The sequence below is a fragment of the Macaca fascicularis genome, chromosome 10 (genome assembly GCF_037993035.2).
Source record: "Macaca fascicularis isolate 582-1 chromosome 10, T2T-MFA8v1.1".
NCBI lineage: Eukaryota > Metazoa > Chordata > Mammalia > Primates > Cercopithecidae > Macaca > Macaca fascicularis.
The window spans coordinates 91778767-91792708 of NC_088384.1; the positions used below are offsets into that span (position 1 = coordinate 91778767).

General features: G+C 43.8%; 1 protein-coding gene and 1 non-coding gene across 11 annotated transcripts in view; one reads left to right on the plus strand and one right to left on the minus strand.

The window, feature by feature from the left end:
• RBM39 (RNA binding motif protein 39) overlaps nucleotides 1–13942 on the minus strand; it is a 40205-nt gene that overhangs the window by 12749 nt on the left and 13514 nt on the right. For 7 of the 10 annotated variants that reach the window (XR_012419316.1, XM_045362853.2, XM_045362852.2 and 4 more), the window contains 6 exons: nucleotides 13571–13636; nucleotides 13421–13474; nucleotides 9910–10027; nucleotides 8815–8967; nucleotides 6026–6163; nucleotides 1528–1593 (listed from right to left, as the gene is read on the minus strand). Coding sequence is in view for 9 of the 10 variants with exons in the window: in XM_045362853.2 (XP_045218788.1) it covers nucleotides 1528–1593; nucleotides 6026–6163; nucleotides 8815–8967; nucleotides 9910–10027; nucleotides 13421–13474; nucleotides 13571–13636 (595 nt within the window). In the remaining variant the exon portion in view is untranslated. The remainder of the gene's footprint in view (nucleotides 1–1527; nucleotides 1594–6025; nucleotides 6164–8814; nucleotides 8968–9909; nucleotides 10028–13420; nucleotides 13475–13570; nucleotides 13637–13942) is intronic. The other 3 variants (XM_045362855.2, XM_045362854.2, XM_074005199.1) reach the window with 1 other exon arrangement.
• Nucleotides 1257–1356, plus strand: LOC123567388 (small nucleolar RNA U13). Its single transcript, XR_006690301.2, has one exon. It is a non-coding gene; the product is annotated as a small nucleolar RNA U13 (small nucleolar RNA).

The following is a 13942-nucleotide window of genomic DNA, read 5'->3' on the forward strand; positions in this document are numbered from 1 at the left end:
GTGACTTGACAAAAAGAATGAAAAGGCAGATCCCTCATGAATGGCTTGGTGCACTCCCCCTGCTAATGGGCAAGGGTTCTTGCTCTGTTACTTCACAGGACGTCTTCCTCTCTCCTTCTCCCTTTCTCCAAGTGACACACCTGCTCCTCCAAGCTATAACCACAAGTAAAGGCTTTGTGAAGCACGATTAACAGCTTCCTGAGGCCACCACAGAATCTGAGCAGCTCTTAGTGTCATGTTTATATGGCCTGCAGGACGTAATAAACCTATTTTCTTAAATTATTTTATATCTATTTATTTTTAGTTTTACTTTCTCTCGAGGCATAGTCTTACTCTGTTGCCCAGGCTGGAGCACTGGAGCACAATAGCACAATCTTGGCTCACTGCAATCTCTACATCCTGAGTTTAAGCAATCCTCCTGCCTTGCCTCACGAGTAGCTGGGATTACAGTCAAGCACCACCATGCCCAGCTAATTTTTGTATTTTTAGTAGAGATGGGGTTTTGCCATGTTGGCCAGGCTGGTCTCAACTGCACTACAGCCTGGGCAACAAAGCGAGACTCTAGCTCATGAAAAAACAAGTTAATTAATTAAAAATTAAAGCCAGAAGCAGAGCTTCATGCATATAATCCCAGCACTTTGAAAGGCTAAAGTGGGAGAACACTTAAGCCCAGGAGTTTTGACACCAACCTAACCAACATAGTGAGACCCGTCTTTATAATTTTTCTTTATAAATTATCCAGTCTTGAGTATTACTTTATAGGAACACACAATGGACTAACACATCGTTTAAAAAACTTTCATTATATAATAAATGGTAACCACTGCTTACTAAAAAGTAGCAACTGTGCGAAAATTTCTTTTGAGACAGAGTCTCACTCTTGTCCTCCAGGCTGGAGTGCAGTGGGTGCGATCTCGGCTCACTGCAACCTCCGCCTCCCAGATTCAAGTGACTCTCCTGCCTCAGCCTCCTAAGTAGCTGGGATTACAGGCACCCATCACCATGTCTGGCTACTTTTTGTACTTTTTAGTAGAGATAGGGTTTTGCCATGCTGGCCATGCTGGTCTCGAACTTCTAACCTCAGGTGATCCACCCGCCTGGGCCACCCAAAGTGCTGGGATTACAGGCGTGAGCCACCGCGCCCAGCCACAACAACTAATTTAAATCACTTGAAAATATTAAACATGCTGCCTTCCCCACCATTATTAACTATTATTGTACTTTTATTGTACTTTTACTATGCAACTTAGATCAAAAAATTTTAGGAGTTCTTAAGTGTGATAATTTGGTTTTCACATTCATGTGTGAGCTGTGCCTGCCTTTTGTTACAAGGGCATATTAAACTTTGCTGCGAAAAAGAATTTTTTTGATCAGACACAGAGGCTCAGTCCTGTAAATCCCAGCAATTTGGAAGGCTAAGGTAGGACATCACTTAAGGCCAAGAACTAGAGACTGATCTGAGCAACACAGCAAATACAGTTAAAAGAAAAAAAAAACCTAAGTAATGTAATTATGGTAAATACTTACTGTAATAAATCCATATCCCTTGGATCGACCAGTTTCACTGTCCATCATCAGCTGGATACTTTCAATCTATAATTGAAAAGCATAATTACTATTTAACTCAAAAGCAGAGTACAAAACTACTTTATTCCCTGAGACATGGTTTTAAAAATCTACCAGTCTCCTCATCCTCATCACAAAACCTCATCACCAAGAAGTCTTTTTGAAGTCTAGAAACTATAATTTTATATTTATAAAATGAAAAAAATTAGGCTGGGCGTGGTGGCTGGCACCTGTAATCCCAGCATTTTGGGAGGCTGAAGGAGGCGAATCACCTGAGGTCAGGAGTTTGGGACCAGGTGAAACATGTCTCCACCAACATGGCAAAATCAGGTCTCCAACAAAAATACAAAAATTGTCTGGGCTTAGTGGCGCATGCCTGTACGCCCAGCTACTCAGAATGCTGAAGCAGGAGAATCGCTTGAAGCCGAGAGGCAGAGGCTGCAACAAGCCCAGAGCATGCCACTGTACTCCAGATTGGGCAACAGAGTGAGACTTGGTCTCAAAAAAAAACTCTAGAAACTTCCCAAGCAAGAAATTATGCATTGGGGAGCAGAGGGAGTAGGAAAAAAAACCATGATTTTATTTTATTTTATTTTATTTATTTATTTTTTTGAGACGGAGTCTCGCTTTGTGGCCCAGGCTGGAGTGCAGTGGCCGGATCTCAGCTCAATGCAAGCTCTGCCTCCTGGGTTTATACCATTCTCCTGCCTCAGCCTCCCGAGTAGCTGGGACTATAGGCGCCCGCCACCTCACCCGGCTAGTTTTTTGTATTTTTTAGTAGAGACGGGGTTTCACCGTGTTAGCCAGGATGGTCTCGATCTCCTGACCTCGTGATCCGCCCGTCTCGGCCTCCCAAAGTGCTGGGATTACGGGCTTGAGCCACCGCGCCCGGCATGATTTTAAACTAAGATTATCTTTTACATCAATACTAAACCATGAAAACCAGAAATCCATCGTAAATTACCATTAGAAGGCAGAAACAAAATCGATGTTTCCTTCCCACTATGCTAATAACACCAAGTAGTAATTTCCAATTATATCAGGCAGAATTGTAAAAATGGAGTAACTAAAAGTTATTCCAATGAATTTGGCGATATACAATGAATTGGGCGTTAACTGCACAATTCTGTGAACGGTACTAACTAAAAACCATTAAGTTTACTTTCAATCAGTGAATTGCAACACAATCTCCCGATTAAGCTGTCCATTAAAAAAAAAAGGAGTGAAGCCGGGCGCGGTGGCTCAAGCCTGTAATCCCAGCACTTTGGGAGGCTGAGACGGGCGGATCACAAGGTCAGGAGATCGAGACCATCCTGGCTAACACGGTGAAACCCCGTCTCTACTAAAAAATACAAAAAACTAGCCGGTTGAGGTGGCGGGCGCCTGTGGTCCCAGCTACTCCAGAGGCTGAGGCAGGAGAATGGCGTAAACCCGGGAGGCGGAGCTTGCAGTGAGCTGAGATCCGGCCACTGCACTCCAGCCTGGGTGACAGAGCCAGACTCAGTCTCAAAAAAAAAAAAAAAAAAAAAAGGAGTGAAAAATTAAAACAGAGCATCCAGCCAGGTGGGTTGGCTCAGGTCTATAATCCCAGCACTTTGGGAGACAGGAGGATCGCATGTTGAGGAGGTGGACGCTACACAGTGAGCTTGCATTATGCTGTTGCACTCCAGTCAGAGTCACAGACGGAGACTCTGTCTCAAATAAGGAAGGACCTTTTAATGTTAAGTATATTTTACCAAAATTATTAAAAAAAAAGAAGCAAAGTTTATTTGCTAGTATTTGCTAAGCCACAGAATGTCTATGGAAGGATGTTTAAAAAAAAAACAGATAAGGGTTGCCTCTAGAAAAGGGGTAGTCGTGTATGAAGTGGGGCTATGATACGGATAAGATATTCTAGGAGCATTAGTCAGCAAAAAATAAACAATATAAACATTTAGACTGGGCTTGGTGGCTCACACCTGTAATCCCAGCACTTTGGGAGGCTGATATAGGCAGACTGCCTGAGCTCAGGAGTTCGAGACCAGCCTGGGCACCACAGTGAAACCCCGTCTCTACTAAAACACAAAAACTAAGGTCGGGCTCGGTGGCTCACGCCTGTAATCCCACCATTTCAGGAGGCTGAGGAGGGCGAATCACCAGAGGCCAGGAGTTCGAGACCAGCCTGACCAACATGGAGAAACTCTGTCTCTATTAAAAATACAAAATGAGCAGGGCGTGGAGGCGAATGTCTGTAATCCCAGCTACTTGGGAGGCTGAGGCAGGAGAATCGCTTGAACCCAGGAGACGGGAGTTGCGGAGAGCTGAGGTCACGCCATTGCACTCCAGCCTGGGAAACAAAAGTGATACTCCGTCTCAAAAAAAAAAGCCAGGTGTGGCGGCATGCACCTATAATCCCAGCTGCTAGGGAAGCTGTAGAAGAATCACTAGAACCTGGGAGGCAGAGGCTGCAGTGAACCAAGAGTGTGCTACTGCACTCCAGCCTGGGCGACAGCGGAAGAGTCAGACTCCAAAAAATTAAACCTTTAAAAAGGGCTTCTTATTAAAGTTTCTACATAATGTTTAATGTTTAATGGAGTTGGGCACTTAATACAGACTAATTGTTCTAGGGCAAAGGTAAGCAAACTACATATACCCTATGGACCAACTCCAGCTTGTTTTATAAATGTTTCTCCTGTCTGAGCCTCCAGAGTAGTAACATGGAACTACAGGCATATGCCACCAAGCCCGGCTAATTTTTGCATTTTTAGCAGAGACCAGGTTTCACCATGTTGCCCAGGCTGGTCTCGAATTCCTGACCTCAAGTGATCCACCCAACTCAGCCCCCCAAAGTGCTGGGATCACAGGCATGAGTCACTGTGCCCTGCCCATACTCATTTTCTTTTTTTTTTTTTTTTTTTTTGAGACGGAGTCTGGCTCTGTCGCCCAGGCTGGAGTGCAGTGGCCGGATCTCAGCTCACTGCAAGCCCCGCCCCCCGGGTTCATGCCATTCTCCTGCCTCAGCCTCCCGAGTAGCTGGGAGTACAGGCGCCCGCCACCTCGCCCGGCTAATTTTTTTTTTTGTATTTTAGTAGAGACGGGGTTTCACCGTGTTAGCCAGGATGGTCTCGACTCGATCTCCTGACCTCGTGATCCGCCCGTCTCGGCCTCCCAAAGTGCTGGGATTACAGGCTTGAGCCACCGCGCCTGGCCCATACTCATTTTCTTAACAGCTTACAGCTGTTTGGAGAAGAGTTGCGTACTTGCAACAAGTCCATATGGCACTGACAACCTAAAATGGGTCTGGGCGCAGCGGCTCACGCCTGTAATCACAACACTTCAGGAGACCGAGGCGGGTAGATCACCTAAGGTCAGCAGTTCGAGACCAACCTGACCAACATGGAAAAACCCAGTCTCTACTAAAAATACCAAAAATTAGCTGGGTGTGGTGGTCAGAGCCTGTAATCCCAGCTACTCAGGAGGCTGAGGCAGGAGAATCAATTGATCCCGGGAGGCAGAGGTTGCAGTGAGCCGAGATTGCGCCATTGCACTCCAGTCTAGGGGAAAGGAGTGAAACTCCCATCTCAAAATTTAAGCAACAGTTTGACAAATCATACTCTAAAGTAACTAATTTAAGTATCAACTGTTCCCTGATGTTATTTTTTTTTTTTTTGAGATGGAGTCTCGCTCTGTCACCCAGGTTGGAGTGCAGTGGCGCGATCTCGGCTCACTGCAACCTCTGCCTCCCAGGCTCACGCCATTCTCCTGCCTCAGCCTCCCGAGCAGCTGGTACTACAGGCGCCCACCACCACGCCTGGCTAATTTTTTTGTATTTTTTTTAGTAGAGATGGGGTTTCACTGTGTTCGCCAGGATGGTCTCGATCTCCTGGCCTCTTGATCCACCCGCCTCGGTCTCCCAAAGTGCTGGGATTACAGACGTGAGCCACCGCGCCAGGCCCTGATGTTAATTTTTATATGGTACGTAGATTTCTCAAATATCTATGATTATTCTTTTTCTTTTCTTTCTTTTTGTATTTTTAGTATAGACAAGGTTTCACCACACTGGCCAAGCTGGTCTCAAACTCCTGACCTCAAGCAATCCACCTGCCTCGGCCTCCCAAATAGATGGGATTACAGGTGTAAGCCACTGCACCTGGCCGGTGAATCCATTTTTAAAAGTTAAATTTTATTTGTTCTATCTAGCTCCTTTTAAATTTATGCCTTTTGCTAAATTTACTGAGTGGAAAAGTTTCATTGCTCACAGTGACAGGACAGTCTTGGAAACTGTGTCTCCTTAACACAAAACTAGTTAGACACTCTTGGTTTAGGTATATAGCACAGACAAGTCCTCCAGAACAAAATCCAAGCTGCTCTGAACTGAGCTCAAGACCACAATGCCAGACACAAGAAGGACATACAGAAATTATGTAGTTATACTCAGATCAACAACCTACTGAAGATTCATTGAAGACTGTGGACTTACCCTTCCAAAAGGCTCAAAGATCCCACGAAGCATATCTTCAGTTATGTTGAAGTGTAATGAGCCCACATAAAGCCTCATAGGTCCAGCACTTCCCTTTTGTAAATTGTTTGCCATTGCTGCAGCTCTGTTTTTCTCTGCCTAGAAGACAAAAATGCATGTCACAGAGCTAATACACAGCAGTTTAAAGACACACGCCTTCCATCTGCATAACTAATGTCAAAGTTTAGAGTGATAAAAATACCACCCTACACAAGGATCAACTTAATAGGAGGCATCTAGGATACGCAAAATTCATAGAGAGGAAGTAGATTACATTTTACCAAGGGCCTGCAGGAAATTAGGGGGTTACACCTTCAAGAGTACAGTTTCTGGCTGGGCGCAGTGGCTCATGCCTGTAATCCCAGCACTTTGGGAGGTCGAGGTGGGCAGATCACAAAGTTAGGAGATTGAGACCATCCTGGCTGACATGGTGAAACCCCGCCACTAAACATACAAAAAATTAGCCAGGCATGGTAGCGGGCGCCTATAGTCCCAGCTACTTGGTAGGCTGAGGCAGGAGAATGGCATGAACCCAGGAGGCAGAGCTTGCAGTGAGCCGAGACTGCGCCACTGCACTCCAGCCTGGGCAACTGAGCGAGAGTCCATCTCAGAGTACAGTTTCTTTTTTTTTAATTATTATTATACTTTAAGTTCTAGGGTACATGTGCATAACGTGCAGGTTTGTTACATATGTATTCTTGTGCCATGTTGGCGTGCTGCACCCATCAACTCGTCAGCACCCATCAACTCGTCATTTACATCAGGTATAACTCCCAATGCAATCCCTCCCCCCAGAGTACAGTTTCTGTATGAGACAATGAATACTTCTGGAAATGATTAGTGGGGATGATTACTCCATCATTATAAATGTAATTAATAGCACTGAACTGTACACTTTAAAAATGGTTAAAAAAATGGTTGAAACGCCAAATGTGTGTGTATAAAACCACAATGAAAATAATTTTATTTAGAGTTTTTTTTTTTTGAGACAAGAGTCTCACACTATGTTTCCCAGGCTGGTCTTGAACTCCTAAACTTAAGTGATCATCCTTCCTTCTCAGCCACTAGAGACTGCCAGGGACTACAGTACACCCCATCACACCCTGCTTATTTTAGAATGTTTTCAGGGCATATGCCAGTTCATGATTCATTTAACACCTAAAATGAATCATGAACCTACATTCTGACAACAATCTTAAGATGCATTCTGATAACACACATACCAAATACAGAGAAGAATGCTTCCTGGAATTGTTAGACACAATCAATATTCGTTAAAATACTCTTGAGATTGGTATAACCAAGCGTACAGTTGTTTGTGATAAAATAAGGGGCATATGCCATAACGTAAACTGTATCACCAAGCCAACATTTTGAGTCAGCTGTCATCCCTCCATAACCAAGATCTCAAAAAAAAAAAAAAAGTTGTCCATTTGCATTCTAACACAGGCTTCTCTTGTAACAAACTAGAGTACATTGGGTAGTACTGCTCTACAACAGGTAACAACCTGTTATAGAGCGTATTAAAAACTTCATTTAATATGCTACTTCTCAGCGCTGGGTCCGGCCAATCCACACCCAGCTACTAAGTTTGTCTTCCAACATAGGAAATAATTTGAGTAATTTTTTTTTCTTTTTTCTGAGACAGAGTCTTGTTCTTGTCGCCCAGGCTGCGGTGCAATGGCGTGATCTCGGCTCACTGCAACCTCTGCCTCCTAGGTTCAAGCAATTCTCCTGCCTCAGCCTTCCAAGAAGCTGGGATTATAGGCGCCTGCCACCATGCCCAGCTAATTTTTTTATTTTAGTAGAGACAAGGTTTCACCATGTTGGCCAGGCTGGTCTCAAACTCCTGACCTCAGGTGATCTGCTGACCTCAACCTCCCAAAGTGCTGGGATTACAAGCGTGAGCCATCGTGCCCGGCCAAAAAAGTAAAATATGAAATGCTGTCAAAGTGCAGTGTGGTTCAAATGATCCAAACACTTCAGGAGGCCCAGGCCAGAGGATCACTTGAGCCCAAAAGTTTGAAACCAGCCTGAGCAACATGGCAAGACCCTGTTTCTTCAAAAAATTTAAAAATTAGCTGGGAGCGGTGGCATGCACCTGTAGTCCTAGCTACTCAGGAAACTGGGGAGAAAAGACTGCTTGAGCACAGCAGGTCAAGGCTACAGTGAGCTGTGATTATCTCACTGCACTCCAGCCCTGGCAACAGAGTGAGACCTTATCTCAAAAACAAGGCCGGGTGTGGTGGCTCACGACTGTAATCTCAGCACTTTGGAAGGCTGAGGTAGGAGGATCACCTGAGGTCAGGAGTTCAAGACTAGCCTGGCCGACATGATGAAACCCCATCTCTACCAAAAATATAAAAAGTAGCTGAGTGTGGTGGCAGGCTCCTGTAATCCCAGCTACTCAGGAGGCTGAGGCAGGAGAATCACTTGAACCTGAGAGGTGGAGGCTGCAGTGAGCCGAGATCATGCCATTGCACTCCAGCCTGGTGATAGAGACTCCCATCTCAAAAACAAAACAAAACAAAAGGCAAAATCATCAAATTTCAAGCACAAGGAGAAAAGATAGGATGACAGTCTTGAGAAAACTATATCAATGTTAATGAAGGCAAAGTTAAAAAAAAGGTCCTGAGAACATCTGACTCAACGTAATGAGTAGCAGTCACAGAACACAACAGCAGTATGCCATGCAACAAGAGGCTTTAAACACCATCAATAATCAAACTTTTAACCAAGAAAAAAATTACCTGTGATGCCTGTACTATGATTGGCACTCCTAAAACTCGTTGGCCAGTTAATCCTATTGCTAGAGGCACTGAGCTAACATCAACGAACTCCACATAAGCAATTCCTTTGGAACGTCTTGAATTTCTGTCAGATATCATTCTCACATCTCGAACCTACGAAGAAAACACAGTTCTGTTTGTGCAACCATCCACTGTAAGCCATGTAGATATATTTCAAGGAGACATTAATGTTGAAGGATGAAGCCATTTTTAAAAATTTAATTGAGGCCAGGCGCGGTGGCTCACGCCTGTAATCCCAGCAGTTTGGGAGGCTGAGGCGGGCGGATCACGAGGTCAGGAGATTGAGACCATCCTGGCTAACATAGTGAAACCCCGTCTCTACTAAAAATACAAAAAATTAGCTGAGCGTGGTGGTGCGTGCCTGTAGTCCCAGCTACTCGGAGGCTGAGGCAGGAGAATGGTGTGAACCCAGGAGGCGGAGCTTGCAGTGAGCCAAGATGGTGCCACTGCACTCCAGCTTGGGCGACAAAGCAAGACTCCGTCTCAAAAAAAAAAAAAAAAAAAATTTAATTGAAAAAGTAAATAGGCCGGGCGCGGTGGCTCACGCCTGTAATCCCAGCACTTTGGAAGGCCGAGGCGGGCGGATCACAAGGTCAGGAGATCGAGACCATGGTGAAACCCCGTCTCTACTAAAAATAGAAAAAAAAAAAAATTAGCCGGGCGCAGTGGCGGGCGCCTGTAGTCCCAGCTACTCGGGAGGCTGAGGCAGGAGAATGGCGTGAACCCGGGAGGCGGAGCTTGCAGTGAGCCGAGATTGCGCCACTGCACTCCAGCCTGGGTGACAGAGCGAGACTCCCTCTCAAAAAAAAAAAAAAAGAAAAAGTAAATCTGTGGGACAATTCCTATATCCTATCTATATCTTTGAACCAATTTGTAGTAACATTTATCAACTCCAATACTATAAGATGCAAAATTTGTTTGTGGAAACATTACCACAAACAAATACTGGTACTAAATCAAATGAAATATTTGATGTTTAGATGTTTTCTCTTGCAATTTCTACCTACTTGACCTCCCTAAACAGGTTAAGATTACCTTTCCTACTGTAGAGAAAAACTCTTCCAAATCCCTTGGTCGAATTCTTGCCGCCAGCTGCATACAGAAGACTGTCCTTGCATCTCTTTCCTCAGGAGTTAAATTATCAATAGGTTCCCTAATAGAAGTAAAAAATATAAAATTAACTTCGTAACAGATTTTAAAATAATTTTTGTCTTTTTTATTTCTTCATATAGTTCAACAGTTTTTCAGGTGGTTTTTGGTTACATAGATGAGTTCTTTAGTGGTAAATTCTGAGTGTACCTGTCACCTGAGCAGTATACACTGTACCCTCAACTCCTTTCCCAACTCCACACCAATATTTTCATCTTTAGAAATCAGGTCTTGCTATGTTGCACAGGTTGATCTTGAACTACTGAGCTCAAGCAATCCTTTTGTCCTAAACACCCCCATAGAGACAGGGTTTCACCACATTAGCTAGGCTGATCTCGAACTCCTGACCTCAGATTATCCACCTGCCTTGGCCTCCCAAAGTGGTGGGATAACAGGTGTGAGCCACCACGCCTGGCCTAAAATAATTCTCAAACATGTTCAGCAAACAGAATAAGCTGGCCGGGCGCAGCGGCTCAAGCCTGTAATCCCAGCACTTTGGGAGGCCGAGATGGGCGGATCACGAGGTCAGGAGATCGAGATCATCCTGGCTAACACGGTGAAACCCCGTCTCTACTAAAAAAATACAAAAAACTAGCCGGGTGAGGTGGCGGGCGCCTGGAGTCCCAGCTACTCGGGAGGCTGAGGCAGGAGAATGGCGTAAACCCGGGAGGCGGAGCTTGCAGTGAGCTGAGATCCGGCCAATGCACTCCAGCCCGGGCGACAGAGCCAGACTCCGTCTCAAAAAAAAAAAAAAAAAAAAAAAAAAAGAATAAGGTTTACTGTTTCTTGTAATCACATCTTACGTGGAATTAGTACAGAAGTCTACTGGCCTTACAATCTCACAAAGGGTAAAATTTTTCTTTTCTTTTTTTCTTTTTGAAATGGAGTCTCACTGTCGCCCAGGCTGAGTGCAGTGGCGCAATCTCGGCTAACTGCAACCTCTACCTCCAGGGTTCGAGCAATTCTCCTGCCTCAGACTCCCAAGTAGCTGGCACTACAGGCATGTGCCACCAAGCCTGGCTAATCTTCTGTATTTTTAGTAGAGATAGGATTTCAATGTGTTAGCTAGGATGGTCTCGATCTCCTGACCTTGATGACCGCCCACCTCAGCACTGGGATTGCAGGCTGCAGCCACCACGCCTGGCCCAAAAGGGGTAATTTTTCTAAAGCAAGGGTCAACCAGAAGCCTGACAGTTTAACCACAGTCATAAAACATATCACCAGACCAATCACAAATGCCAGACTGATCCAAAATCAGTGTAATGGATGATTATTTACAACAAAACCATGTAATTGTAAAGTGAAATTAAGTTTGACAATCACAAATGGCAAACGAAGTGAAACCCTCAATGATTGTAAGAATTCTACTTTACAAATTCAGATACAGTGTCTATTAACATCATCTCTGTTGCAAAATATCAATTAATATTTTAAGTCAATCCTTTAAGATGTAAGCCTCAACATGCTCTTTTCCATTTTTTGGACACTCTCAGGATGTATGGAGGATGAGGGGTGGTCACTTCACCTGTAAGATTTGTCACAAAAGCTTTTTGAGACGCAGTCTCACTCTGTCACCCAGGCTGGAGTGTAGTGATCTTGGCTCATTGCAACCTCCAGCTCCTGGATTCAAGCAATTATCCTGCCTCTCCTCCCGAGTAACTGGGATTACAGGCACGCACCACCACATCTGGCTAATTTTTGTACTTTTAGTAGAGATGGGGTTTCACCATGTTCGTCAGGCTGGTTTCGATATCCTGACCTTATTGCTACAGGTGTGAGCCACCACGCCAGGCACAAAGCTTTTAAGGCCGGGAGTAGTGTGCAGATTGCTTGGCCCTGGATTTCAGACCAAACTGAACAACATGGCAAAACTTTGTCTCTTCCAAAAAAAAAAAAAAACAAAAAAAAACAGGAAAATTAGCAGGGCATGGTGGCTGCACCTGTATAGTCCCAGCTACTCGGAGGGCTAAGTTGGGTGGGAAAGCTTATGACCAGCCGTTAGAAACTGCAGCGAGCCATGATTTCGTCACTGCACTCTAGCCTGGGTGACAAAGTGAAATCCCGCCTCAAAAAAAGAAAAGCAAAAGCTTTTTGGCCGGGCATCTCAAAAAAGAACAAACAAATAACCACAATGCTACCACCTGACAAAATATTCCTTGAACCAAAATGGTAGACTGAACAAATCCAAGTCTCGCTCTGTCACCAGGCTAGAGTGCAGTGGCGCGATCTCAGTTCACTGCACCTTCGCCTCCCAGGTTCAAGTGATTCTCTCGCTTCAGCATCCCAAGTAGCTGGGACTACAGGTGTGCACCACCATGCCCAGCTAAATTTTGTATTTTTAGTAGAGACAGGATTTCACCATGTTGGCCAGACTGGTCTCGATCTCCTGACCCCGTGTGATCCACCCACCTCAGCCTCCCAAAGGGCTGGGATTACAGGCGTGAGCCACCACGCTCAGCCTACAATTTTTATTTTTAAAGAGTAAAATAATCCATGTAAACATTTAAGAACCTAGGAGTAACAATTCAAATCACTAAGACTTTTGAGATGAAACAGTTTTCCTCAGGACAGCCAAACAGTAAAACTTAGTGTTACAACTACTTCTCCACATGAGGTATTTCAAATAACTTATTATTTATTAATACCAAAGATAAATAAGTGTAAAGTTTCTGTAACTGCTACGTTGTCAACACAAGGAAATGTATGACACGAATATGCTAATTACCCAGATTTGATCATTACACTGCATACATGTATCAAAACATTAACTGTATCCCATAAATATACACAATCATATGTCCATTAAAAATAAGAAATGCAAAAAAAGCTTATTTTAATTAAAATAGGAAAATAAGATCACATTAAAATAACTTTAGGTTGGACATGGTGGCTCCTACTTGTAATCCCAGCACTTTGGGAGGCTGAGGCAGGCAGATCATGAGGTCAGGCGTTCAACACTAGCCTGACCAACATGGTGAAACCCTGTCTCTACTAAAAACACAAAAATTTGCGGGGCATGGTGGCACATGCCTGTATAATCCCAGGTACACTTGGTAGGCTGAGGCAGGAGAATCACTTGAACCCAGGAGGCAGAGGTTGCCGTAAGCCAAGATTGCACTACTGCACTCCAGTCTGGGTGACTGAGACTCTTGTCTCAAAATAAATAAATAAATAAATAAATAAATAAATAACTTTTGCTTTTTTAAAATTATATGAAATTAAAGTGAAAACTACTGAAAACTCAGTAGAAATTCACTTGACTTTAAAGTACTAGAACTGTAAAAGGAAGCAAAAGCAAGACTTAATATGGTCCAAATTACTAAATATCATCAAAGTTAACAGTACCATAAGCTGCAAAAGCTTTTTAAGAGCTAAAGGCTTTAAAGAAGAAAACTACCTCACAGGGCTCTTGTCTTTTCTGAATGGACTTTTGCTTCGGGAACGTCGTCTACTGCAAAGTTAAAAAGTTTCAGAAGTTATCCAAACAAGTACAGCACGTTAGTTCCTTGAAAAACAATTTAAACAATTCAGAAGTATGTTTAAAAACCTTAATTTGATGCTATGAGGCAACCCAATCTTTCCTCGGATGGCACTGTTAAATTTTGGTCCGGAGCTAAAAAGGAAACACAAAATTACACTAGTTACAGGTTTAGGGTCTTGCTAAGATCGCATTCATGCGCTCTCCAGCAAGACTAACATTGTTTAGGCTGCTGCTTTTCCACCTCAGTTATGAAGAGGAAACAAAAATACTTAGATGTCTCTTAACTTTATCCCAGGCAAGCTGCCCTTGTATTTATCCATCCTGGACCACTGAGAGGTGCCAAGACCAAAGGTTACAGCCTCAAAATTTTTAGATTCTGAAAATGAACACACCCATTTTCAGACTATAGATATCTTTGTAAGCTATATATATATATAT